Genomic DNA, 25,391 nt, shown 5'->3' with positions numbered 1-25,391 from the left:
ATCCCATTCACTGGGGGTTCAGTTAAAGCATGATTAACAATATCATAGTTCTCTTTCATAACTTTTCTTTGTTATAAATATGTTTTAAATTGAAATGTATTCCTTAATAAATTAAGCAGGCAATAATACATGTTTATATCTTCCATCCTACGATAACCATTTAATAGTCGATGTCTATAATAAGTGATAATCTGTAAGTACCTGTTATGTGAAGTTGGTGAGGTTTGAGTTGGCTTAGTCACTGTCATGGGCAATAAGTAGCCTAGGAGCGCGTTGAAGGGCAGGGCATGCTTCTGTTGGCTCACAGCTCTAAGCTGTTGCCCACCATGGAGAAACCACAAAGGCAGGAGCTTCATGGGGCTGGTCACATTGCATCTGCTGTCTGTCACAAAGCAGACAGAAACAAATGAATGCCTATTGATGCTTAACTTGTTTCACCATTTCATACAGCCCAGGATTCCCTGTCCAAGTAATAGTCCCAACCATAATTAACATAGTTCTTCCTGTATTGATTAACAAATTTGAGATAAAGCCCCCATGCATGCATAGAACAAAACCCTTCTTAATAAATTTGTCAATAAATTCCTATAATGGGCTGGAGAGATGACTCAGTGGTTAAAAGCACTGACTGTTCTTCCAGAGGTTCTGAGTTCAAATCCAAGCAATCACATGGTGGCTCACAACCACCTGTAATGAGATCTTCTGGTGCGACTGAAGACAGCTACAGTGTACTTACATAAATAAATAAATCTTTAAAAAATTACTATAATAACTCATATCAGTAATGTGAATATATTTATTTTTTTCAGTATGACGGCGAAATTCGAGTTCTATATTCAACTAAAGTTGCATCCTCCTTAACTTCTAAAAAGTGGGGAACGAGAGATCTGCAGATAAAACCTGGGGAGTCTCTTGAAGTTATACAAAGCACAGATGACACCAAAGTTCTCTGCAGGAATGAAGAGGGCAAATGTAAGTCACTGCAGACACCACCCTGTGCCTTTAACAGCCACACTGGGTATATCCACACTGGGTACATCCACGCTGGGTACATCCACGCTGGGTACATGCACACTGGGTACATCCACACTGGGTACATCCACGCTGGGTACATCCACGCTGGGTACATGCACACTGGGTACATCCACGCTGGGTACATCCACGCTGGGTACATGCACACTGGGTACATCCACGCTGGGTACATCCACACTGGGTACAGTCATGCTAGTTACAGCTATGCCAGTTACAGCTATGCCAGTTACAGCGAACCCTCCTCTCTCCTAACTCATTTTCCTCTGTGGTTTGTGAGTTGTCGGACATGTTAGGAAACTGGAGATTTCTGCTATGCTTAAATTGATGAATTCTACTTTAATGTCTTTGGGGGTCTTTTGAAGTTATAAATGATTACATCATCTCCCCTCCTATCTTTCCTGTCTCCAACTTTTCTCCCTTGTATCTCCCTTGCTCTCATTCATGGCCTCTTTTTCTTTAATTGTTGGTGTGTGTGTGTGTGTGTGTGTGTGTGTAGTCTGTATAATGTTACGTGTAGGTAAGTTTTCAGGGATTATAACCCATTGGTGTGCTCTTCCCTGGGGAAGGCTTTCTTCCACTCTCCATGCTCCTCCATCATTTTTTAAAACAACACTGGAAGCTGCGAGCACCATCAGTGGCAAACACAGGCTTGAAAACGACAGTGGAGACATCACAGACACTTCTGTAAACTTTCTCACCGATGCATTTGTGATGTCTAAGCTCACTGGTACCTGCTTCCGTTCCAGGCAGCCTGAAAGTCTCATCTCCACAGGATGACTACGTAAATCTCTTACCCCAACCTCACCCCACCGGGTGTATTTTGTTTATCATAAAGACATTCTTTAGGTTGTATTTTGTTTTAGTCTGACTTCCCGTTTTAAAGGGGATCTGTGCAGGATAGACAATGGCTCAGCAGTTGAGAGAGAGGTCTTACTGCTCTTCTAGAAGACCCAAGCTCAGCTCCCTGCCGCCACGTCTGACAGTTCACAGATAACTGTAACTCCAGCTCCAGGGAATACAATATCCTCTTCTGGCCTCCGCAGGCATCTGCACTGTTGTGCTCATAACTCCACACGGCATGCACATGCACATGCACATAGTTAAAAGTCAAATACAATAAACTTTAAGTAAGAAGGTTAGAGAGGGCAGGCAGGAGAAGCATTGTTGTCAAACGGTCAGCTCCTGAGTAATTAAACATGAGTGCTGATGTGAACCCGGTCAGTCACTCGCAAACTGGGTATGGATTCAGAAGACTCGACAGAAGGTTAAAGGTCGCTCCTAGGTAGGTGTAAAGGTATTCAGGATGTTAAGCAAGATAGCAGAGTGTTCTGGAAGCCTCCCCGAATAGAACAAAATGGTTAAATATTAGCTGAAATTTGGACCAATGAGTACTCAAGTGGTTGTAGAGGGAGGAGCACTAAGGAGCTTTTGAGACTGACTTTCAGAGTATTATTCCAGAATGATTGACTTACTGTCCATTTTTGTAAAATAAATGATTTGTGCTGTCTTAGATAAAGTCGCCAATGCTGTGAAGAGACACCATGACCAAGGCAACTCTTTATTCTAACGGCAGACATTTAATTAGGGGCTGGCTTACAGATTCAGAGGTTTAGTCCATTGTCATCATAGCAGGAAGTGTGGTAGCATGCAGGCAGACATGGTGTTGGAGAAGGAGCTTAATCTGGAGTTCTGCATCTTAGTCTGAAGGCAACCAGGAGAGACTGTCTTCCGGGCAGCTAAAAGGAGGGTCTCTTCTGCAATGGGTGGGGCCTGAGCAGAGAAGGAGACCTCCAAATCCCACCCCCATAATGACACACTTCCTTCAACAAGGTCACACCTCCAAACAGTACCACTCCCTGTGGGCCAAGCATATTCAAAGCACCACGTATGCTTATCAGTGTCTAGCTTACAAATGAATGAGACTCAGAATATGGTTTACTTATTTGGCTTTGGAAATTACTGGTGGGCTACTCCTAATCTACTTTTCTAATGGCTGGAGTGGCTACTTCCCCACCTGTAGACCCCAAATACTTGCCGTTTGAATCTTTCTGGGTTGTTTCTGCTCCAGCAGTGTGGTGTCCTGGGGGTGGGGGACATTTCACTCTGACAGGTGCTGGTGACCCATCACATCTAATGGAGTCCTCCTGCTCTCCCTTGGAAATGTCTTAATGATCATCAAAGCTAATGATGCTCAGGCATCTAATATGTCCATTAGAATACAACGATTTTGTAGACATTATGGAATGAATCTGTTCCAGATGTAGTTTGCAATCCCTCAGGTCAAGCCATTGTAAAGAGATCTAACAAAGAATTAAAGGAGGGCTCTTAGAACAGAAGGGAGATAAGAAATATCCCAGGGATGGATTAAGTAATACTTTGCTGACTTTGAATTTTTAAAAAGCCAATGTAATAGCACAGCTGATAAAAAACCGATGAAAAGATTTTACAAAGGAAGAAGAGAGAGAGTTAGACAAAATATTTTCTATTTTAAAATAAAAAAGGAGATCCAGTGTCACAAGAGATTTGGAGTATGTATATTTTGCTATATTTAGCATAGAAATAATTATCTTTTCAATAATGATTACAATTTTATATCTCCTTTTTCAGAGGATTTTTAAAAAGACAGGCTTAGATAAGGAGAAGAATGAAAAATGGACTGGTAGATTGGAGACCATAGAGCAGAGGTTGGCAGATTATTTGAATCCAAATAGAAACCTTTCAGGGGAATCCAATCTAGACTTGCAATAACACCAAAAGATGAAATAAATCTACAAAGGCTTAAGAAATTAAAATGGCAGCCCATAGAGATGCTAAATTAAAAGGCTTCAGCTATAAACCAACATGGTCAGACTAGATACTATATTTAATTGTCAAGGATCAATTACTAAATAGAGTTCTATAGACAGAATTAAAACTCCAGTTTCTACTTATTGAGGTTGCCTTGAAACAATGTCATACAATGTCATATGTGTTGGTCTTTATAGAATTTGGAGAGTTGAATATGTACACATGCGGACACATCGAACGTACTATTAAAACATATTCTGAATTTCAATGGGCCTTTGCCTTGAATTCTGAGGATGGTTCTAAGACTACATATTTGTTAGAGATGGTGACTGTCTTGGAGGTGCCATTGTATTTAGGGCCTTTCACACTTCAGCTGAACTCTTATGAACTCCTTTTGTTATTTCCTGTGGCTTGATCTCATCTCTTCTCTTCTCTTCTCTTCTCTTCTCTTCTCTTCTCTTCTCTTCTCTTCTCTTCTCTCTCTCTCTCTCTCTCTCTCTCTCTCTCTCTCTCTCTCTCTCTCTCTCTCTCTCTGTTTCTTTCCCCTCTGCCTTATTCACTCTTCTGCCCAGCCATTGGGTGATCCGCTTTTATTGACAAGGCAGAGAATAAATGGTAAAATGGTAAGCATTGTTTACACAAACTTCAGAACTTAAGACAGGAGATTCTTGACCTAAGCATTACAAAGTGGTGTCTAGATTGAAACAAGATATTTAATTTCACTTTTTGCTTTTTCAAACTTCTTGCTTTTCTTAATTTTTATAGAATTTCTTCCTTGTTAATTCCTTCTTCGGCCTGGATCCTTGATCATTCTTAATTTCCTTCATTTCTGGTCTATTCTCTACACTAGGACTTAGAATGATTACTGTAGAAATTTAACTCTCTCACCTAGGTCACCACAAATGGCATTGCCAATCACTTCTCTGTTAATCTGTTAACAAAATATTTTCAAGAACACACAGTCTCTAGGCAAGCATATAATAAATGTCTTTTATGATCCAGCAACAAATGCAGCTTGCTATCTAGAATTGTCATCCAGAAATAGAGTCCATGTCATTACATGAATAAAATATGACCACTGTGTTACCTTATTTGACTTGGAACCCAATCACTGTGCATTGAGATAAAGCCAGTTATCCTCTTGAATTGGAAGCATCCGTACTCCCGACTCCCAGCCATCGCCATCTGATGAATTTCCCCATCTCCACCATGACACTGCTTCCACTTCTGAGTGGCTTGTTTCATCAACCTGCTACTGTCCTTAGGCTCTGAGCTGTCATAGAACTTCAAGGAAGTGCCTGACGTCAGATTGTCAGCACTGGTGTAGTGCCTCGCACCTTGAACATGGCTTGGTCAAAAGAACACTCTAGATTTCTAGTCTAAGACCCAGTTAAAAGTCTGACATAAACAGACACGAAAACTCCTGCTGAATAGTTTAACTGGTTGACAAACAGTTTTCTGGTTCAGCCTGATGAAGCCTGTTAGCTTGTGTATCATTAAGGACCCTGAATCTGTCCCTTCCTTATTTTACATCATCTCATGGCATTTTGTACTTCATCACCAGCATAATTAATGTTTTACTCACTCCCAATTTTCTTCAACCTATTACAGAAAGGACTGCAACCTAAGGTTCAGACTGAACAATTGATCGGTTAAAGCATAAAAGAGAGCCCCTTTGTCACTTTGTGGAGCAAAAGTCTCTGGTGTAGACATTGCACATTGAGTTGGGTCTCACCCACTGACTTCTGCAAGTGTGAGCTGTGTGGGCACTGGCATTTAAATATATATTTCTGGCAGATTCTCAAATGTTTAAAACGCTAGCTAATATCTGCACACATGCTACAGTCTGATGCTCATACGCTCAGAGTTTTCCCACCTGCTGTCACTGGAGAAAAACTCTCTCCAAAACAGATCGAAATAAAAAGGAGAGAGGAAAAGAAAAGAAAAAGAGCAGGAGGCATAAATAAGGAGGTGTTTATGGCTGCAATGTTCTGGTTCCCTTGGGCATCAAAGAAAGAAACGTCAAATGTTTGGACATCATCACAAATTAGTCGATTATTTCTTTGTTGTTTGTTTTGTTTTGTTTTGTTTTTAACAATAGATGCTTACTGAAAAGAAATGTATTCAGGAACTTAAAAAGTCAATCTGGACCATCTGTGATAGCCCACACTTAAAAACTCAGTACTTGGGAGGCTGACTGAGGAACATCTCTTGAAATCAGGAGTTCAAGGCAATCTTGGGCAATACAGTGAAAACTTATCTGAAAATAGAATAGATGGATGGATGGATGGACAGATGGATGGATGGATGGATGGATGGATTATAGATAGATAGATAGATTGATAGATGATAGACAGACAGACAGATTGTTTAAAGTCATTCTAATAGCAAGTCTCAGAAACAATCAGAGGAGAAAGAGAAGAAAAGGAGATAGATTAGGTCTTGTGAAAACCAGAATAATAAATCACATTTAATATTATGTACCATTCATCATGTTTCATATCCCTTCAAGCTTGACATCAGTTCACTTGCCTGGACAAGGTCACACAATACGATTATATGTTTTTAACTGCAGGAGACCAACAGTAACTTAATTTTATTTTCTGCAAATACAACAGAGAAACAAGTGATAGACATCCATTTGATTAAGGAAAAACTGAAAATGCAAAATAAAGATTATTTATATTTTTCCATAGCTATTGTCTATTTCATTGGTAACTCCATTCTTCCAATGCCTTCCCACGGGTGCGTTGTTAGCCCTGAGGCAAGGGTGGCAGGCAGACATTTTAGGGAGAAAGTGACTGGCACATACAAGGGGCGGGAGTTATTTTGCTAACCACTCTACCCCACCATGTATTTCAAGACTTTTGTTCTTCTGTGAGCAGAAGGCTTCCAAATGACCGCTTAATGTGACATGTGAAAATCCCAGGAATATCAATACTCTTAATATTGTAAGGCTTTCTGCACCATGACCATGATTTTGTTTTGTTCTTTGAGAGTTTTTCATATTCTCTATTAATATCTCATTCTGGTAAGTGAGCACACACCATGCGGCACACAGAGAACATTCTTCTCCCTGCATTAAAAAAAAGAAAAGAAAGAACGTCTAGAAAGTATACTGCCAGGATTGCATAACCAATCATGGTAAGTCATTTGTTTTGACACTATCACAAAACCATCCTGGAATAGAATGAAGTCTTAGCACTTGAAAGCGCCAGACAGCAAAGCCTATGCTACATTAAAAGTCACTAATCCCATAAAAACTCTCTATAAGAGGTTTTAGAGTTAGCGAGCCCTAAATTACCACACCATCGTGGAACTAACGTAGAGTCGCGGGGCCTCCTCCCACAGATGACCTCCTTTATCTTAGTGAGTTTTCTTCAGTATTCACAGCCATTGATCTCTCCCTCCCTCGCTTCCCATACACACAGAGAAGAACAGCAAGAGGCAGAAAAAAGATCAGATTTGAACAATAGCAGCTACAGAGGAATCCTCACCAGAGCAGAAAGCTGTGACCTAGAACTCTTGAGCAAGGCAAATACAGGAGGAAAGTTTGAGAGCGTAAGAGAATATAGCTTTTATAATTAGTTGGTGAAGTCGAGATAGTTAAGCTGTGTATTATGAATTATTAACTTTGGTTATGTAAAGGACTGCTAGTGGTGGCTTAACCAGGCCTGCAACATTTTATCATAAATGAGGTTTAAGTTAAAAGTAATTTAACTGAAAAGAAAATTACCTAAAAGCTTCAGCAAATACTAATCATCTTTAATTTCCAAAACAGTGGTTTACATTTTCCTTTCATGAACTTTATTTTTTCAGTATCTTCCAGGGATTTTTTTTTTTAATGGAAACATTTAATGTTAGAAAAATTCCCAGTCTTTATCAACAGTTTATAATTTTGTATATATACTGATATATATGTATATATGTACATATATGTATAATCACACACACACACACACACACACACACACACACACACACACACACACGCATATTCTTTTTCAATCACTAGCAACCCTGCCACTCACATGGTGGCAGGAGAGACCAGATTCCTGCCAGCTGTCCTCTGACTTCGAAATTAAACAAAATGGAGTTGATTCACAGACACAAGGGCTGCATGTTTTCTCTCAAATGTGGAACTTCTATCTAAAGTGTATGTGGGAGAGGGCGGAGGAAGGGGGTGAGAGAGGAGAGGGGGCAACCTCAGCGGTGGGGAAGGGGACGATGAAATCATGTGATGTGAAAACAGAAGGGGACCGATGGAAGGAGGGAGGGAACCATCAAGAGAAGGACAGGGGCACAGGGGATGCAGCCAGAGAAGAGAATAATTTAGACAAAAGTGTAAGGACTCGTGTATGGAAGCACCATCATGAAATTACCTTTCAGGCTGACTTTAATAAAAAGAGAAGAGAAGTAGAGTAGAGGAGGGGAAAGTAAGTATGGGTGACAGCAGCAGAAACATGATCGAATTCCTCTGTGGGCACGTTCTGTATACATATAATTAGTCCATGTTATCTTTTTAAAGATTTTCTATTTTTATTACCGTGGGTGTGTGTTTCTGTGTGGGTGTGTGTACCATGTGTGGGTGCCTGCAGAAGCCAGAACACGGTGTTGGAACTCCTGGACCTGGAGCTATGGGCCATCAGTAGCTGCCTGATGTGATGGCCTCACATTGGAGCCTGAGGCTGAGAAGCAGGAGCTCTTACCCACTGAGCCATCTCTTCAGACCCTCAGTCTATTATAATTACTCGCTTGTCTTTCAGCTGATGAAACTAAATATTAAATATTTTCAAGGCTGTGTCTGTCATTAATATTAAATATTTTCAAAACTGCATCTGTCATTAAAATGCATTTCCTTTCTCCCTTATAGATGGTTACGTCCTTCGGAGTTACCTGGTGGACAAGTAAGGCCGTTTTCTTCTACTACTGTGTCTGTTAAGAGAATCTCATGGCTTCCTTAAGGAAAAAGTATTAATATTGCTCCATAATACAATGAATTGGATTTCATAATAAATTGGATACATTACCTTTGTATCGATATAATAGTGCCAATAACAAAGGTGAACGTGCCAGTCTTAATTAGGAAGGAAGCCTGGCTCACTCGTGGTGAACAGTCTTACGTATATACGCGTTGAACTGTCTGCTGAAGACACACAGAGCAAAGCCACTACCCTTCATTAATTGCTTGCATTCTGCTCACTAATTATTGTAGTATTTGAAGTGGCCTAATTAGAGCCAACCACTGCCTGTGTGTTAGGTACTGATATCACCAGTTATTACGTCATAGTTCCGCCTCTGACTGAAGCTTTTCTACACTCACACCAGGCACGGTACTCTATCGTGTTGCCCTTATTGAAAGTATGCCCATGCCCCTAAAAACAAAAAAAGATAGCCATCAATGACTCTTGTATTCTTGTGAATAAGACCTTTTCACTGCCTGTCACGGCCTAGTACTTTAAGCCCCTGGACTCCTCCAAAACACTGTAAGATTCTAACTCCAAGAAACCCAGAGCTTAAGATTAACCCCGCTATCAGGCTGAGTCACACAGCAATACACATTTTTGTAAAACTGACATAATGTAAGACCCAAGGATTCACAAGCCATTAACCATGAGCGACAGGACACACACGTCTGAATAGACCACACATGTTATGAGTACTGTCAGCAAGCCAGAAGAGAGCAGACAGAAACCAACCCTAACAGCGTCCTGTTCTTCAGCAGCATTCAATAGTGTTACAGTGGTGGGCGCAGAACTGCTGTCCGCCCTATTCTAAGAAAGATGCAAATGTTATGGGAAGGGTGTGTTGCAGACAGCAGTGCATCTTCATCAGTGAGGGCTGCACGGCAGTTGAGAATTCTTTGAATTCACATCAGCTTTCCATTAGGCAAACCCTCCTTCCACCTCAGAGAAAGGATCTAAACAGAAGACATAGGGAGCTCACAGTATCTGCCACACTCGGCAGCCACAAGGGGCCAGATGCTGCTGCCATAATAAAGTCAGAGATAGGGCAGGAATGAAGACCATGTCTACACGAAGTAACACAGCTACCTCACTGCTCTGGTGCTTGGAACTGTATCCAACACAAGACTGTGCTTACATTTATAATATATTATTTTGCAGTTTAAAGATCACTCATTAGACTATACAATCAAAGCTTACATCTGACTCATATTTTATAAGTCTCCCAGTGCATGACAGTTGCTCAGTGTTTGTTGATAGAATACTTCATGAAGATTCAGGGCTAAGCAAAGCCTGAAAACACAAAAATAGCCAAAATTACTGTGGTGGATGTGACCTTCACAGTAAGTAGTATACAAAATTCCATAATGGCTATATATTCTAGGATTAGTATTTAAATACTTTAAACTTGATATATATACACTGTAACTAGAAACACGCAGAAATGGTATATCTGTTTTCTAGGCTAAATATTATGTTTCATTTATTTAAAACTTAGAACACCTGAAATTCAAGTAAAGGTATGAGTGTAGTATTAATACCCGTTAAAATTCATCTCACTTTTGGATTGAGGTCCCTGGAGGAGGGTGGGTCTTAGGAGTTCAGATGTCCTATGCCCATGGCAAAGCTCACAGTAGGGCACGGTCTGTGCTCTCACAGCGTGTGCTTGTCATTCTGTTTATAGAATGAGGTAGGAGTCGACAAAGCCAGGGAAGGAAGCTGCGGAGATGAATGTAAAACCTTTGTCCCCTTCTGCATCCACGCGCACAGCCTCACCTTTCACCTCTAAATGCGTCTGTTACGTGGCAACCGTATTATCGCTGTCTTCTTCTGTATGTTAATGTTGGGAAGATATTTTCTACAAAATAAAAATGGTTTTCTGTGTTTGCAGTGATGGAGAAATCTACGACGACATCGCTGATGGTAAGTCTTTTGCAGCCCCCTCCACAGGAACAGTAAAAACCGCTTGCTGGCTTAATTAGAGTCATCAGAGCTGATCGGAATTTGAGTTTCTCAAAAATTCGAAGGAAGAGAATGATTCTGGTATCGTGGGGAGAAGGGGATCATCTTCACGCAAGATTAAGAAGTTGAAGAAAAGCAAAGCATTTTTATTCTCCAGAATAAGAAACTATAAAATAGCCGTGATGGTTCAGGCTTGTAATCCCAGCACTTGGGCAGTAGAGGCAGGAAGATCAGAAGTTTAAGGGCAGCCTTAAGCACACAATAAAACTGGGGGCCAAGCCTAGGCTACATGAAACCCTGTGTCAAAAAAGCAACAGAACAGGGAAGAGAAGGAAGAAGGAGGAAGGAATGGAGGGCAGGGAAAAGTATTTGGTAAATTTTATATCGTAGCCTGAGTTAAGATTTTGTTTTTGTTTTTGTTCTTGTTTTTAATCGCTGAGAAATACATTCTCGTTCAATTAATTAGGAACGTTTTAAAACTAGTAGTACTCATTCTGTAGCAACTGAAACATTCAAGTAGTTAGCAATAGGCTCATTTTTGAGTTTCTCAAAAATTCGAAGGAAGAGAATGATTCTGGTGTCGTGGGGAGAAGGGGATCCTCTAGAATATGAAATTAACAAATCCTAAATGAACAAATACTGAAACAGGACAAACATAGAGTCGGAAAATGCTGAAATGTGAGAGTAATAAACCTTTGATCAATTAACAGGTACGTATTTCATAACTAATAACACGAGTAAGAGCATCAGGTGTTTCTAAATGATGACTTAGAGCATCAATTTCAATACAATGTGCACATCCTCATCATGTCGCATGCCCGCCTGTGCATGTGTGTTCATGTGTGTATGCTTTGCTGAGACCAGGTTTCACTGTGTAGCTCCTGCTGGCCTGGAAGTTACTGTCTAGACCAGGCTGGCCTTGAACTCAAGGATCCGCCTGACTCTGTTTCTCAAGTGCTGGGTTAAAAGTGTGCACTCCAGGACTTGGCGCCATCCAGGTTTTTGTTGTTTTGTTTTTACATCAGTTCTGAGATCAAACCTGTTTCTTCTGCTTGCATCCAAGCACTTCACAGGCTAAGTCACTCCCCAGACCTGATCCTTTAGTCTCTTGAGCTTGTGTTACTTGTTGATGCTTAGCTAATCTCATTTCCAAACGGTGATGTAATGCCAGACTAACTAATCTTCCATCTCAATTAATGGGGAATAAATCTGCCTATGAATGTTGTTGAAATGGGATTACCAACGATGGGTCTTAGTTAGGATTACTGTTGCCGCGATGAAGCACCATTACCAAAAGCCAGTATATGTCTACTATACCTCCTCATCGCTGTTCATCGTCAAAGGAAGTCAGGACAAGAACAGGGCGGGAATGTGAAGGCAGAGCCCATGAAAGGTGCTGGTTACTGGCTTGCTCCCAATGGCTTGTTTCAGTCTGCTTTCTTATAAAGCCCAGGGATGGCACCACCCACAATGGACTGGACCCTCCCACATCAATCACTAAGAAAATGCCCTACCGGCTTTCCTGCAATCTTATAGACGTGGTTTATCAACTTCTATATCACAGAGGCTCCCTCCTCTGTGATGACTCTAGCTTGTGTCAAATTGGCATAGAACACAGCTAGTACAGAAGATAAATCTATGGCATTTCACTTAGCATTTTTAATGTAAAATAAGCCAGTTTTACTTTTCTTTTCATCTTCATTCTGGATTGACTTATTCAGACTTGTGACTTGAAACACTTAAGGTGTGTTATAGAAAATCTGTATTTAAAATTTTAAGGCCAGGTGTGGTAACTTAGGATATAAAGACAGGAGACTCGGGAGTTGAAAGTCCTGTTCAATGATTTATAGGGTTTGAGAGCATCTTGGGCTTCAGGAGGACCTGCCTTCCAAACCATAATAGGGGCTTAGAAGAATGGCTCAGGGGGTGAAGCTTATGTTGCAACCGTAGGAACTGAGTCTGATTGCTAGAACACACATGGAAATGGCAGGCAGTGGCAAATGCTTGTAATCCCAGCCCTGGGGAGGTACAGACGGGAGATCCCAGGGCTCTCTCTAACTGGTAAGATTGAGAGACCCTGTTTCAGAAAAAGTACATGGTTCCTGAGGAGGTCACTAGAGGTTGTCCTCCAACCTCCACACTCATGTGCATATGCCCCTGCACACACACGAACAGACACACACACACTCACAAAAACCCATATGTGAATCAATTAAAGTTATATTTTTCTTTCTTCCAGGTTGCATCTATGACAACGACTAGCACGTAGCTCTGTCCATCCCGCTGTGCCTCTGAGTGGCCAACATGAATTTTAATTGGAATGTTCTTGGGTGTTATAGGAAAAGAAATGAATGTACAAAATGAAATTTCAATCTCTTTATAAAGTTTTGAAGTTTTAAACTTGGGAAATGCCAGGAAATCAGTAATGAGATATAAGAGATATTGAAAATCTTTTCTTTAATCCTGTTGTTGTTGTTGATGTTGTTGTTGTTGTTGTTATCCAGGGTTCCTTATTGTTTAGTTTAGGCCATCTTCCTGCCTCAGCCTCCAAAGCACTGAGACAACCAACTTGTGCAACCACACTGGCTTAAGGATCTCATTTTGCTTCAACTATGCACTTTGCCTAGACCACCGGTAGGGAATCTTCTCTGCTGCACGCTCTTTAAGGAAATAAAGAAAAGAAGAACACAAAGAAGGGCTTTTGAATCCCACAAGAAGACAGCTTTCACTTGTCATCACCCCCTCAGATTACCTACCCCACCAAAGACAGCGCTAACTCCTCGAGGGCCTGAGAGAGTAGAGCGACGGCGGAACATTTCTATCATTTGGCTCCTCTTTGTTTACGCAGAAATCATGCGTTAATTATTTGATAAGCGTGCTTTACGCTCTGCATGCACGTCTAAGATTAACCTGCACACAGGAGTCTAAAGTCTTATTCTTGTGGATCCGTACACACATCGTTGAATTCTGTGCCCTGTTTGAATACCATCCTTAACTAGAGAAATGGAGGAGGCTATCTGACAATTAAGAACGCTGAGAGAGAACCCTGAAACTCACTCTCCTTTTAGGTGCTGGTGATGCTTTACTGTGAAGTCTCTTGGAAGGGGTTTTGTGTTTTGCTGTCACTTGCTTCTGCAGAACTTCATGATGTTTATAAACCCTTTACCAGAAAGTTGTTGAGCAGAAGGAACACAAGGCAATAAATCCCAGTGCTTGGCCTTGGTGCTCCCCACTGTGACCTATTCCTCACCACCTTTTCCAGCCAAACAGCACTGGCTTTTGTCTGCTAAGAACACTACCCACCATGATCCAAAACAGAGCACTCCAGAATCCAAGACGGTAACGGCTGAGGTAATGCTTTTTGAAATTACTGAATCCTGACAACCTTGGTTCTATTACTGACCATGCTACAACCTTGGCAATATTCATTATTCTCCCAGTGTTCTTGTAAGTTTGTCCCAGCACTTTTCCTACTACCAACTTCAAGCTTTTACAGTCCCTCAGTCTCAGATGTACACCTCAGAAGTTCTTTCTTTTTTCTATTTGAAATCATTGATTAAATAATGATTGATACATTATATATGTATCAATTTACATTTTATATGTATCAATTTGCATGTATGTATGCAATTTATATTATATATGTAAATTCCAAAGTTCCATCAGAGTTTCTGGATTAATTTTTTTTTAAAGTCAAAAATTGCATGGGATAGAGAAATAACTGAGTTGGTAAAAGTGTTTGCAGGCAAGCTTGAAAACGGAATTCCGTCCACAAATCCCAGATGAACACGGTATGTGGAGATGTGTGCTTGCAATTTCAATGCTGGAGGGGCAGAGATGGGAGGTTCCTGTGGCTCAGTGGACACCCTGTGTAGCCTAACTGGTGAGTCCCACACCAATGACAGACATGTGTCATTGATGAACAGCAACTGAGGAACAACAGCTATGGTGTCCTTCGGACTATAACTATCTATATCCTCTCACATAGGAACATGTGCATACAGATTGAAAAATCTGTGAAATAGCACAAAGCCTTCAAATGGTTAGGGTTTTAGTAAGTTTTTTTGTTTTGTTTTTTATTTTGTTTTGGGTTTGCTTGTTTGTTTTTGTGGGTATTTTTTGTTTTTTGCTTTTTGGAGTTTTTTGTTTTGTTTTGTTGGTTTTTTGTTTTGTTTTGTTTTAACAGGATTTCCCTGACTGTTCTGGAACTCGATCTGTAGACCAGGCTGGCCTCGAATTCACAGAGATCTACCTGCCTCTCCCTCCCAAGTGCTAAGACCAAAGGCATGCTGCTACCTAGTCAAGTGTTTTTGAAACAGCAGTGCCTACAGCTAAACATATAGCATGCAGGCTGAGTCTCCAGGGTTGGGAATTACTTATCTCGACTAGCCTCTGATCAGGAAGTAGTCTAGTGGTATTAGCCATCAAGTATCCTTGTGACAAACTCTCTTTATCACTAGATAAAAATTACCTGGCTCAAAGTAGTTGTTTGGTAACTTTGCCGTCAAAGATAAATTATATGCTAACCTGCATTTCCAGTAATTCTCCCTGATTAAGAGTAGCACAATTCAATGCAAATGGAAGCTTTTTAAAATCCCAAATTAGATCAAGAGAATATTTCAGCTTTGATTTATAGTCAAAGAAATGGATAGGCACCTATGAGAGATTTGTGTAGTAATTATTTAATATATATTTGAAGTGTTAATTTTAATATACTAAATGTGATCTTTGTTACAGATTGTGTGTGGAATTTTGTCCTGTGAGAAGAGCTGCCAATAAAATACCTTTTGAGCACGTGACCCTGTCTTGTTTTTCCTCTACCCATCAAGGACATCGGCTTTCCTCTCCCTTAGCTCATTCTGTATCTACAGGAGAGGCCTATCTGCATCCTGCATCACCCTCCCTGTGTCTCATTCGGCTTCCTATTCATAACCAAACTCTTCCTCCTGTGCCTCTTGATTCGGTTCTTTCTATTTTGTCTTAGAAATAGCTAAGTACAACTCTCTTCAACTCCCCGCCACCAAAACTTCACCCACATTCAGACCATTTAGAATGTAAAACGCCGAATTGAAAGCCATAACCAAGGCTCCCCATTTCCCCCAACTTCTCTCCGAGCTTCTTCCCACACAATCCATGCTCTTCATTCTCCTTCTACCTCCCCTTCCCCGCCCCTCCCTCTCTCCCTCTTCCTCCTTCTCTACCACAGCTCTCTTTTCTCTCTCCTTTCTTCCCTTCCTTCCCTTCCTCTCTATCTTTAACTTGCTTTGAGTGGCTTTTCTATGAATGTTGAACGTATACTAAAACATTTCTCAGCTGTGAGAAACCATAACATTTTAACCCGAATACAAATACCTCTTCACCTACAACCCATGTCAGCATTCCTTTCTCATTCCATTGACTGAAAATGGCTGAAGTCCATGTGCCAGCTGTTACAACGGCCTCAGATTCCTCCAGTTGTGTGGAATTTGATGAACGAGAGGCTCCCACTACAGTCAGTACTCTGGAAAGCATCACCAGACTTGTATGGAGATCAGGAAGGATGCCTACAGGTTGTCTTAACCAACAACTGAGGATACCAGGGGTAGAAGGCTACGTACAGACTGTTTCCAAAGCAAGTTCAGTTGAGGCCTCCCCAGGGGACTTGCTAACCCCTCGCCAGAGTCCCAAACATTTGATCTCCCAACTTCACTGGGGCAGGCACGCACTTCGGACAGACACTGGACTCTTCCACCTTTCCTAGTTGACTCTCTTTCCCGCACCTGTTTCTCCCTGTCCCCCATTTTCAGCTCATCTTGCTGTCATTCTTCCAAGGAAACCAGAGCAAGCACAGTACAGTTTGAACCATTATTAAAGCCTGTATCTGCACCCTGGGATAAACTGAATCAAATGTGGGAAGAGTAATTTTGGAAGTCCTTTGTAAGTAACCCTAAATAGGAACAGGAGTTTGAGAATTCGTCACCCTGTTCATCCTTTCTCAAGTTCTCAAGATCCACTCAGTCTCCAGACTGCTCCAACTTGGTTTCAGCTACTGTCACTTTAAAGTCGTTTCTACGTGATGTCCCAAAAGAGCCTCAGCCTCGTAGAAGTTAGTCTTCATTTTCAGCTTGACGGGGTTTAGAATCACCTAGAATCGGAAATATATATATGGGTGTTTCTATAAGGGATTTTTGAGAAAAGTTTAACCAAGAAGGAAAGACACACCCTGGATGTGAACCAGGGTCTCCCTGAGATCTCACACTGAGTAAAAGGGAGATAGCGAGCGAGCTGAGCTTTCATCTGTCTACGCTTCCTGACTGTGCACACAATGAGACTAGACACTCCGCTCTTCTGTGCCACGTCTTTCCCACACGATAGATGGTCGATGTCTTAGTCAATGGCCTACTGCTGTGAAGCGGCACCATGACGATGGCAACTCTGATAAAGGAAGACAGTTAACTGGGGCTGGCTTACAGGTTCAGAGGTTCCGCTCATTATCGAGGCAGGGAGCGTGGCGGCACCTAGGCAGATGGTGCTGGAGAAGGAGCTGAGAGTTCAACATCTGGATCCACAGGCAGCAGGGAGAGAGAGGCACTGGGCCTGGCTGCCTTGTGCATTTCAAATCCTAAAGCCCAACTCACTGACACACTTCCTCCAATAAGGCCATGCCTCCTAATGCTGCCACTCCCTATGAACATATGGAGCCATTCTTATTCAAACCACCAGAGTAACGCCTCAGTCTTTGAGGCTAAATAAACCCTCTCTTCCTTCAGTTTCTTTAGTTAGGCATTTTTACAGCAATGAGAAAAATAAATATCCATATCAACCTCATAAGACTCCAAGTAGAAGTCTTCCTTCGACCTCAAACTCCTCTATCGTCCTCCTCATTGGCATCTCTATTATCCCACCACCCACGCTTGACACCGACATGTTTGTTCCTGCTCTTTATCTGCTTTTTGTCTGCTGAGACACAGAGCTCCAACAGAGCAAAGACTCTTGCCTGATTTTCTTTTATATTCTTGCGTAAAGTAGTATTTGAAGCTATAACTAATATATTTGATAATAAAAGAATCAGTGAGTGATGGGTCTATAAGGATGTGGTAAGCCTGTACAGTTACCACTGTCCTTTTAATTGCTATTTCAAATGCCCCAAGAGCTTCAAGGAATCGGTCGCTATATCTATTATACTCCCTAAAGCATAGGTTACTGCCAACTTTACATTCACTGAAATGACTGCAGTCAAGATCATATTGATCACAGTAGTTTCCTAAGCTGGGCTTTCTGAAGACAGATGATGGGAAAGAGTAGAGGTCGCCCCTCTGGTTGCCTTAGGGAAAAACTGGAGGAAGCTAAGGAGAAGGGCAACCCTGTAGGAGAACCAGCAGTCTCAATTAACCTGGACCCCTGAGATCTCTTAAACACTGGATCAACCAGGCAGCAAACACCAGCTGAGATGAGGCCCCCAACACATATATAGCAGAGGACTCCTGGGTCTGGGTTCAGTCAGAGAAGATGCACCTAACCCTCAAGAGACTGGAGGTCCCAGGGAGTTTAGAGGTCTTGTGGGGTGGGTGGGGTGGGGACATCCTTGTGGAGATGGGGGGGAGGCGGGGAGGTGGTATGGGATGTGGAACCCTGTTGGTGGAGAGGTGGACGGGGAGGGGAATAAAATCTGTAGTGTAAGAAAAGAAGAGTATAAATTACAACTTGTCTCTTAGGGATTGGTATCTTCGAAAGGAAGAGAGAGTAAAATTGAGGGGGAAAAAAGGTTGAATGTGATACAGGCCTGGTAAAGTTTGGGACAAACAGAGAGGTCTCTGAGTAAATGTTTCATCGGCTGACTCCCTTTAAACAAAATAGTAGACCTTTCAAAAGAACCCACACTCCTCATTGCTGGGTGAGCCTCCTCATCCGATGAGAGGGAGGGCCTTGTGAAAGATGACCGTGGCCATGGCAGACGTGGCAGTGACAGACGGAAGGTTGCCAGCACACCCTGCTCACTTGTGCGAGTGAGTAAGCTAAGTAGCATAGCCTTAAACGAGATTCTCAACCTCACAGGGCCTCAAGAGCTTTTATTTATATAACATGAAAGTACACACTTAGTGGCTAAAATCAAATTGAAACAAAACTCTTGCCTTTTAAATTGTATGCGTGCAGGGTAGAGACATTTGATCCCCCTGGAGCTGAAATTATAGGCAGAATTCTAGGGTACGAGCCACTCATTGTAGACGTGGGAACCGAACTTGGATCCTCTGAAAGAGCAGCAAGCACTTCTAACCACTGAGCCATCTCTCCAGGCCTAAAATTACACTAAAAAAGCAGAGTTTACACATTAAGCTCAAACTCCTGTTTTTTCCTACATATTCTTCCTTTTTCTCAAATGGTTCGGTCCTCTAGCATTCTCTGCTCACTTTTGGTAGATCCATCGATGAATAGATGATTGTGTCTGATGAAAAACATGAACTGGGGTTCATGATGAGATGGCACTTTGAGATTCAGCTTTTGGTCCAACCGTGGGACAGAGCAGTGAGGACTGTGGCCAACTATAGACTATAAGCTCCTGGCTTAGGAGTAAGTTGCTAATTGTGTAGATGTTTTCCATTCGACTCTCCAGATGCGCCTTTCCTAACTTGCTACTGTCCTATGCCCTTTGAGCCTAACCTTTATCAGCTCCCTACAAAGGATCACTTGACTTCTAGCTTCCCGGTTCACGTGACCTGTTGGGGAATGACTGCAGTCCATCAAAGATACAGAGAGTGAGGTTTCTTAAGAATCTTTCTGGGGGAATCATCATTGCTCAGTACATCCTTGCTCCCCTGAAGCTGCAGCTCTCTCAGACAGAACCTTCCACAGGAACCAGCTCTCTCATTTTATTGCTTCTTCCTCATCTGGCTCCTTCAGGATGTCAGACACACCCAGTGCCAGTGGCAGGAGATTCCTCTTTATCTGGTAGTCTCCACAGACTGTCTATCCATTTGTAAACAAGCCTTTTAATGTTTCCTCAGGCTTCTGAGTTAACCATTTGTTTTCCACCTAAGCCTTAAAGATACATTACTCTGGGGTTGGGGATTTAGCTCAGTGGTAGAGCGCTTGCCTAGCAAGCGCAAGGCCCTGGGTTCGGTCCCCAGCTCCGAAAAAAAGAAAAGGGAAAAAAAAAAAGGATACATGACTCAAGTCTCACAGCGTCTGAGTCCATGTCAACAAGTGTTTACAGAATTTAGATGTAAACCCAGTTTCCAAACTTCAGTTCCCCACACTCAGGGTGGGTGCATTACAACTGCCTGTAACATCAGCTACAAGGAACCTGACATCCTGTTCTGCCCTCCTGAGGTATCTGAACTTATTTGTACATAACCTACACACACACACACACACAATTAATAATAAGAAAATCTGGGCTGGAGAGATGGCTCAGGGGTTAAGAGCACTGACTGCTCTTCCAGAGGTCCTGAGTTCAATTCCCAGCAACCACATGGTGGCTCACAACCATCTGTAATGGGATCCAATGCTCTCTTCTGGTGAGTCTGAAGACAGCAATGTTGTATTCATATAAATAAGTCTTTAAAAAAATAAGAAAATCTATTTTTAAAAGTAAATCTAGGGGTTGAGGATTTAGCTCAGTGGTAGAGCGCTTGCCTAGCAAGCGCAAGGCCCTGGGTTCGGTCCCCAGCTCCGAAAAAAAGAAAAGAAAAAAAAAAAGTAAATCTATTTTTTACAAAACCATTGCACTCCCATTCCTCAGTTTTCTAAGACACTGCAAATACAATGGCTTGAAACCAATTAGAATTCACACACCTTTAATCCCAGCATTTAGAGGCAGAGGCAGAATTTCTATGAGTTTAGTGGTCGCCTGGTCTACATAGTGAGTACCAGGGATACAACAGAGAGACACTGTCTGAAAAACAAGCAAAAAAACAAAAAAAAAGAAGAATTCTAAAGGGCAACTGTAGCTTAAGACATGTTCCATTGAGCACGGTACTCAGTGGCTAATGGCCAAATACTTACGAATGAAATACAAAGGAATACCTTCTATGACACCAGTATCAACTCATTCACCTCAGTTCCTTGAAACAGGTCTTTGAGACCTTGTGATAGTTTCCAAAAACCATCTAATAAGTTACCTAGTTTTACTTAGATATGTAAGCCACATCTTCCTTTTTAACTCGACGATCTTAATCCATCTGTAATCAGATGCAAAAGCATTATCCTAGCTCTAAGAGCGCGTCCTAACGCTATTGTTTCTAAAGTTAGGGTAGAGTTGAGTTATAGCACATCAGCTCATACAATGCGCTTACCGAGCCTCACCCTGAGTGGGAGAAGCTATGCTAAGTGAAGCCCTGAAATCCTGTTTCCTCCCACATACCTCAGGGGACCAGCGTTTTCTCATTTTTAATATATAAAGATCTCAAAGAGATGTGCTAAACTGCAGTGGTTGCCTCACTTCCATGATATAAATAAATATGCAAGGCTAGAAAACCAGACCACACAGTACTGTAGACACATAAAGATTGTTCATTTAGAAGAGGAACAACAGGGAAATGTTTCATTTGGAGGAGTACACGTTAGGAAGGAACCTTGGGAGATATTCATTATTTTTCTTGTTGCTATGAAAAAATACCTAAGAGGTGGGTGGTGGTGTTACATGCCTTTAACCCCAGCACTTGGGACGCAGGGGCAAGCAGAACTCTGTGAGTTCAAGGCCAGCCTAGTTTATAGCTTGAATTCCAGGACAGCCAGAGCTACACAGAGAAACCCTGTCTTGAAAAAAACAAAAAGAGAGAATGAGAGAGAGAGAGAGAGAGGGAGGAGAGAGAGAGAGAGAGAGAGAGAGAGAGAGAGAGAGAGAGAGAGAGAGAGAAGAGAGAAGACCTAACAAAAATAATTTAAAGAAGAAAAGGTTTATTTGGGCTTATTGTGGGGTAAACCAGACATGGTTTAACCCAATAGAAAGTCCTTATTAGCAGGTCTGTGACTACATGAACTGTTTAGGATTTCTTGAGAGAGTGCTCTCAGAAACAATTTCTGAGGTTCAGAAAGTTGGGGACTTGGTGGAAGAAGTTGGACAAACACAACTGTCTCCCATCAGCCTCATCCTGGAGCAAGAACAGCACTGACTATACCGCCCTGAGCTCAGGGAGCTGGTATTTGCTCCATCTCAGTCACTGGCTGCTAGAGGTTCTCCTCTCCAGCCTCAGTCCCTAGGGATCACTTGGCTCTGGTGCTCCTTTGGGCCCAAACCACAGCTCCAGAATATCTACAGGTGCGACAGACTTAGCAGCCAAATCATAGAGCCGCTGAGGGATATGTTCTCCTGCCAGGGACATCAGGAAGGGGGCAGGGATAATTATCAAGAATAAGTCTGCAAATGTCTTCAGGGAGTGATTCACTCAGAATAAAACCAGGCATAAATATGTGTGTTTTGTGGACCAAACTGGACAGCCAGCCATGGAGACATCACCTGACTTGGCTGGGTCCTCTCGGCATCCCTAGATACTAGAACATCAACTGAGAAACAAAATCAGGACTGAGTAGGTTTTTGGGCACTCTCAGTTGAACTCTTTACCCTTCCATAGGACTAAAGTCCTGTTTCTCAAATTGCTTTTAGAACACGAGTCTCAGCTGTGTGTGGTATTGTAATTTCCGCACTCAGAAGGCTGAGGCAGGAGAATTAAGAGTTTGAGGCCAACATTGGATACCTAATAAAACCCCGTCTTAAAGAAAAAAATCCTAAAGCAAACCATAAAATAATAATAATAATAATAATAATAATAATAATAGTCCACCCATAAACAAAAGCAAGTAAACAACAAGATGCGTAAGTCTTTAGCTAAATGTGCAAGTGCCAGTTACTGACAAGGCAGAGGCGGTCTTCAAGCTCAGAAATTAGAAACCAGTCCTGCAAGGCAACATGGCGAGATCCTATCTCAAACCACAATTACCAAAAAAAAAAAAAAAAAAAAAAAAAAAATCAAATGAGCAGCAACTAGCCATTCTACTTTCCAGCTTTATCACCTCTTTGACCCCTTAAAATAGCTTAAAAGAACTCTGCATAGTGTGGCGAGTGCAGAGAAAAATGGTGTCTCGCTCATGAATATTCTACCACCTCATAAATATTCATAAGACATATTTAAAATCTATACCACAATACACAGTGGGCTGCAAGCTCCCTCTCTCCCCACATCTGAGTGACCCTTCTCTGATCTCCCTCCAGAGTTGAGCATACAATCCTTTGCTTTGTTAAGGGGATTTCAACTGGTTTTTTTTTTTGTGTGTGAGATCAGCTATGCCTTTAAAGAAAAGCTTACGAACTCTGGGGTGCTTTTAATGACAGTAGCCTCTACAGGCTCATAGGCTTGAATGCTTGGTCCCCAGTTTGTGGAAATGTTTGGGAAGGATTAAGGAGATTTGGTCTTACTAGAGGAGGCATATCCTGGGGGTTGGGCTTGGTGGTTTCAAAAGTCTACACTGGTCCAAGTTAATTCTCTGTCTCTTTCCTCTTCTTCTTCCTCCTCCTCCTCCTCCTCTCCTTCCTCCTCCCCGCGCCCCCTCCGATTCTCTGATTCATGCCTTGGGTCAGAAGCTCTCAACTACTGTTCCGGGGCCACGCCTGCTGCCGTGCTTTCTGCCATGTTTGTCATGGACTCTACTCCCCCCGGAACTGTAAGCCTCAATTAAAAGCTTTCTTTCCTTTTATAAGTTGCCTTAGTCATTGTGGGCCTTCACAGCAGTAGAAATGTAACTAAGATGGTCTCCTATCTCGAATGACTAGGTTTGGGGTTTTTTTGTTTGTTTGTTTCTTGTAGCAGAAAGTCGTTTAGGTAACCTTCTCACCAAAGAATACAATGTGGAATCCTGACTGGCTCCTTGTCTTCTAAGAGCTCATCTCACGGGTGTTTAACATGCAACTCTGACAAGATCATGAGTGTCCATCATCTGCTAATACAAAACTCATCATTATCACATTTTAGAATACGAGGCAAGGCTGACCCTTACAGTACTGATGATAATTCTAGATCTGTTTTCATGGAATGAGTTCATTTTTGTGGGTCTTTTTAAATATAGCGATGATTCTTCAATAATATTTTTAAAACCGACTTTTATTTTCCAAGGAAATAAAATAGAGGGTAATTTTTAAACAAATCAAGCCCTGAGAGAAGTAAAATTCATAAAGAAAAAATTGCCTATGAAAGACATTTTAAAAAGGCAAGTCTCTAGCACAAGAACAGCACATTGCCAGCTGTGAGTTTTACACTCATCAAAGAACCTGGTCTTTCTCTACTCCAACGTGATACACATTTGAAAATTTTTAAATAGCCCTCATTTAAATAAAATGTATTTTAGAGCTTATTCCAGTAGTCTTAGGTGAGATCCGTAGGCAAGGAGCTAGGGACTAAATAACTATAGAAACTGCAGATGGATCCTCCCTCCCCTGCCCCGCGTGGTTCCTGATCATCAGAATGTGCTTTTGTAGTTTTAACTCCTTGAAGCAGCTTTTAGGCTCTTATTCTCAAAAAACATTGGCCGCCATTTTAATATATACATCATGGTTGATCCTCTCTTCCAGCCCCACACACTTTTCAAGAAGATCATGGGAATTAAATTACTATGGTGTGGGAAGAAAAAAGGGTCATCTTGGCTCATGAATACAGAGCTCATAAATATTCATAACATATTTAAAAATCTATACCACAATGCACAGTGGGCTCCCTCCCTCCTTCCCTCCCCACATCCGTGTGAACCTTTTTCAATCTCCCTCCATAGCAGAGTATACGTATGATGCTTTGTTAAATAACCTTTTTATTAAAGTGTCTGTGTCTCCTAAACTCTTTCCTTCAAAATGACAAGAAGCAGTAAGACAAACATAAACAAAACAAGACAGAAAAAAGGCACTTACCACCAAGCCTGACAACCTGAATTCAGTCAGACTCCCACTCTCCTTTCCGTCCACCTCTGACCTCCACATGCATGGTAGAGCACTTGTGGTCATGTGTGTGAGCGGACACAACAGAAAATAAATAAATAAATGTAAAAAGAAAAAGAGGTTTTCAGACACTCCCTACAGTGGCGATAGCCAAAGTCTCGAACTGGGCGGGTTTTCAGTGTTAGCCAAGTGCTAAAGACAAGAGTTGTGGTGAGACTTAATCTGCAGTGACCCTACCACTGGGAAGTCATGTGTGGAGAGCTGCAGAGCCCGAGCCACCTAACCGGGACACGTGGGTGCGCACTACACACCATCGAAGTGGGGAGGCTTTCCGCCCTGGTTCCTAAAGCTGTGGGTGTGGTTGAGCTATGTCTCCAGCCCCTATGTTCCCGATGCCATAGACAAAGGCAAGAAGGCAAGAGAGGTGCTGAAGCAGGCCGCAGTACCAGAATGGCCCTGGCTGTGGTAGATACCTTTGCAGGGCAGTCTATCTCTGTGGCCATTCTGGCTTCACCATCAACCGCCTGTGTGCTGCCTCTCTATGTCTTGGGTACTATGACCCGCTGGCCCCTGAATGTCCGCAAATGGACCACCACCACACTTGGGCTGCTGGCCATCCCTGTCATTGTCCACCCCATTGACAGGTCGGTAGACTTCCTCCTGGACTCCAGCCTGCGCAAGCTGTACCCGTCAGTGGGGAAGCCCAGCACCCCCTGACCCTGTCCTGTGCCCTGCCCGGGGTTGACCCA

The 25,391-nt window shown here is 42.1% G+C and overlaps 1 protein-coding gene and 1 pseudogene across 1 annotated transcript in view; both read left to right on the top strand.

Moving 5' to 3' along the window:
- The window catches only part of Fyb1 (FYN binding protein 1), a 142,432-nt gene extending 126,888 nt beyond the window's left edge, over window positions 1–15,544 (top strand). Inside the window, exons 16-19 of the mRNA XM_032898816.1 lie at window positions 810–972; window positions 8,693–8,726; window positions 10,675–10,706; window positions 12,985–15,544. Coding sequence (XP_032754707.1) covers window positions 810–972; window positions 8,693–8,726; window positions 10,675–10,706; window positions 12,985–13,007 — 252 coding nt within the window. The 3' untranslated portion in view covers window positions 13,008–15,544. The remainder of the gene's footprint in view (window positions 1–809; window positions 973–8,692; window positions 8,727–10,674; window positions 10,707–12,984) is intronic.
- A 5,958-nt stretch (window positions 15,545–21,502) lies between these two features.
- Window positions 21,503–25,388, top strand: LOC116895628 (annotated as a pseudogene).
- The last annotated feature ends 3 nt before the right edge of the window (window positions 25,389–25,391 follow it).

Source organism: Rattus rattus, chromosome 3, assembly GCF_011064425.1.
Source record: "Rattus rattus isolate New Zealand chromosome 3, Rrattus_CSIRO_v1, whole genome shotgun sequence".
In the NCBI taxonomy this organism is placed as follows: Eukaryota; Metazoa; Chordata; class Mammalia; order Rodentia; family Muridae; genus Rattus; species Rattus rattus.
Note: the sequence above shows the minus strand (reverse complement) of the source record. Positions and strands in the feature narration are given on the sequence as shown.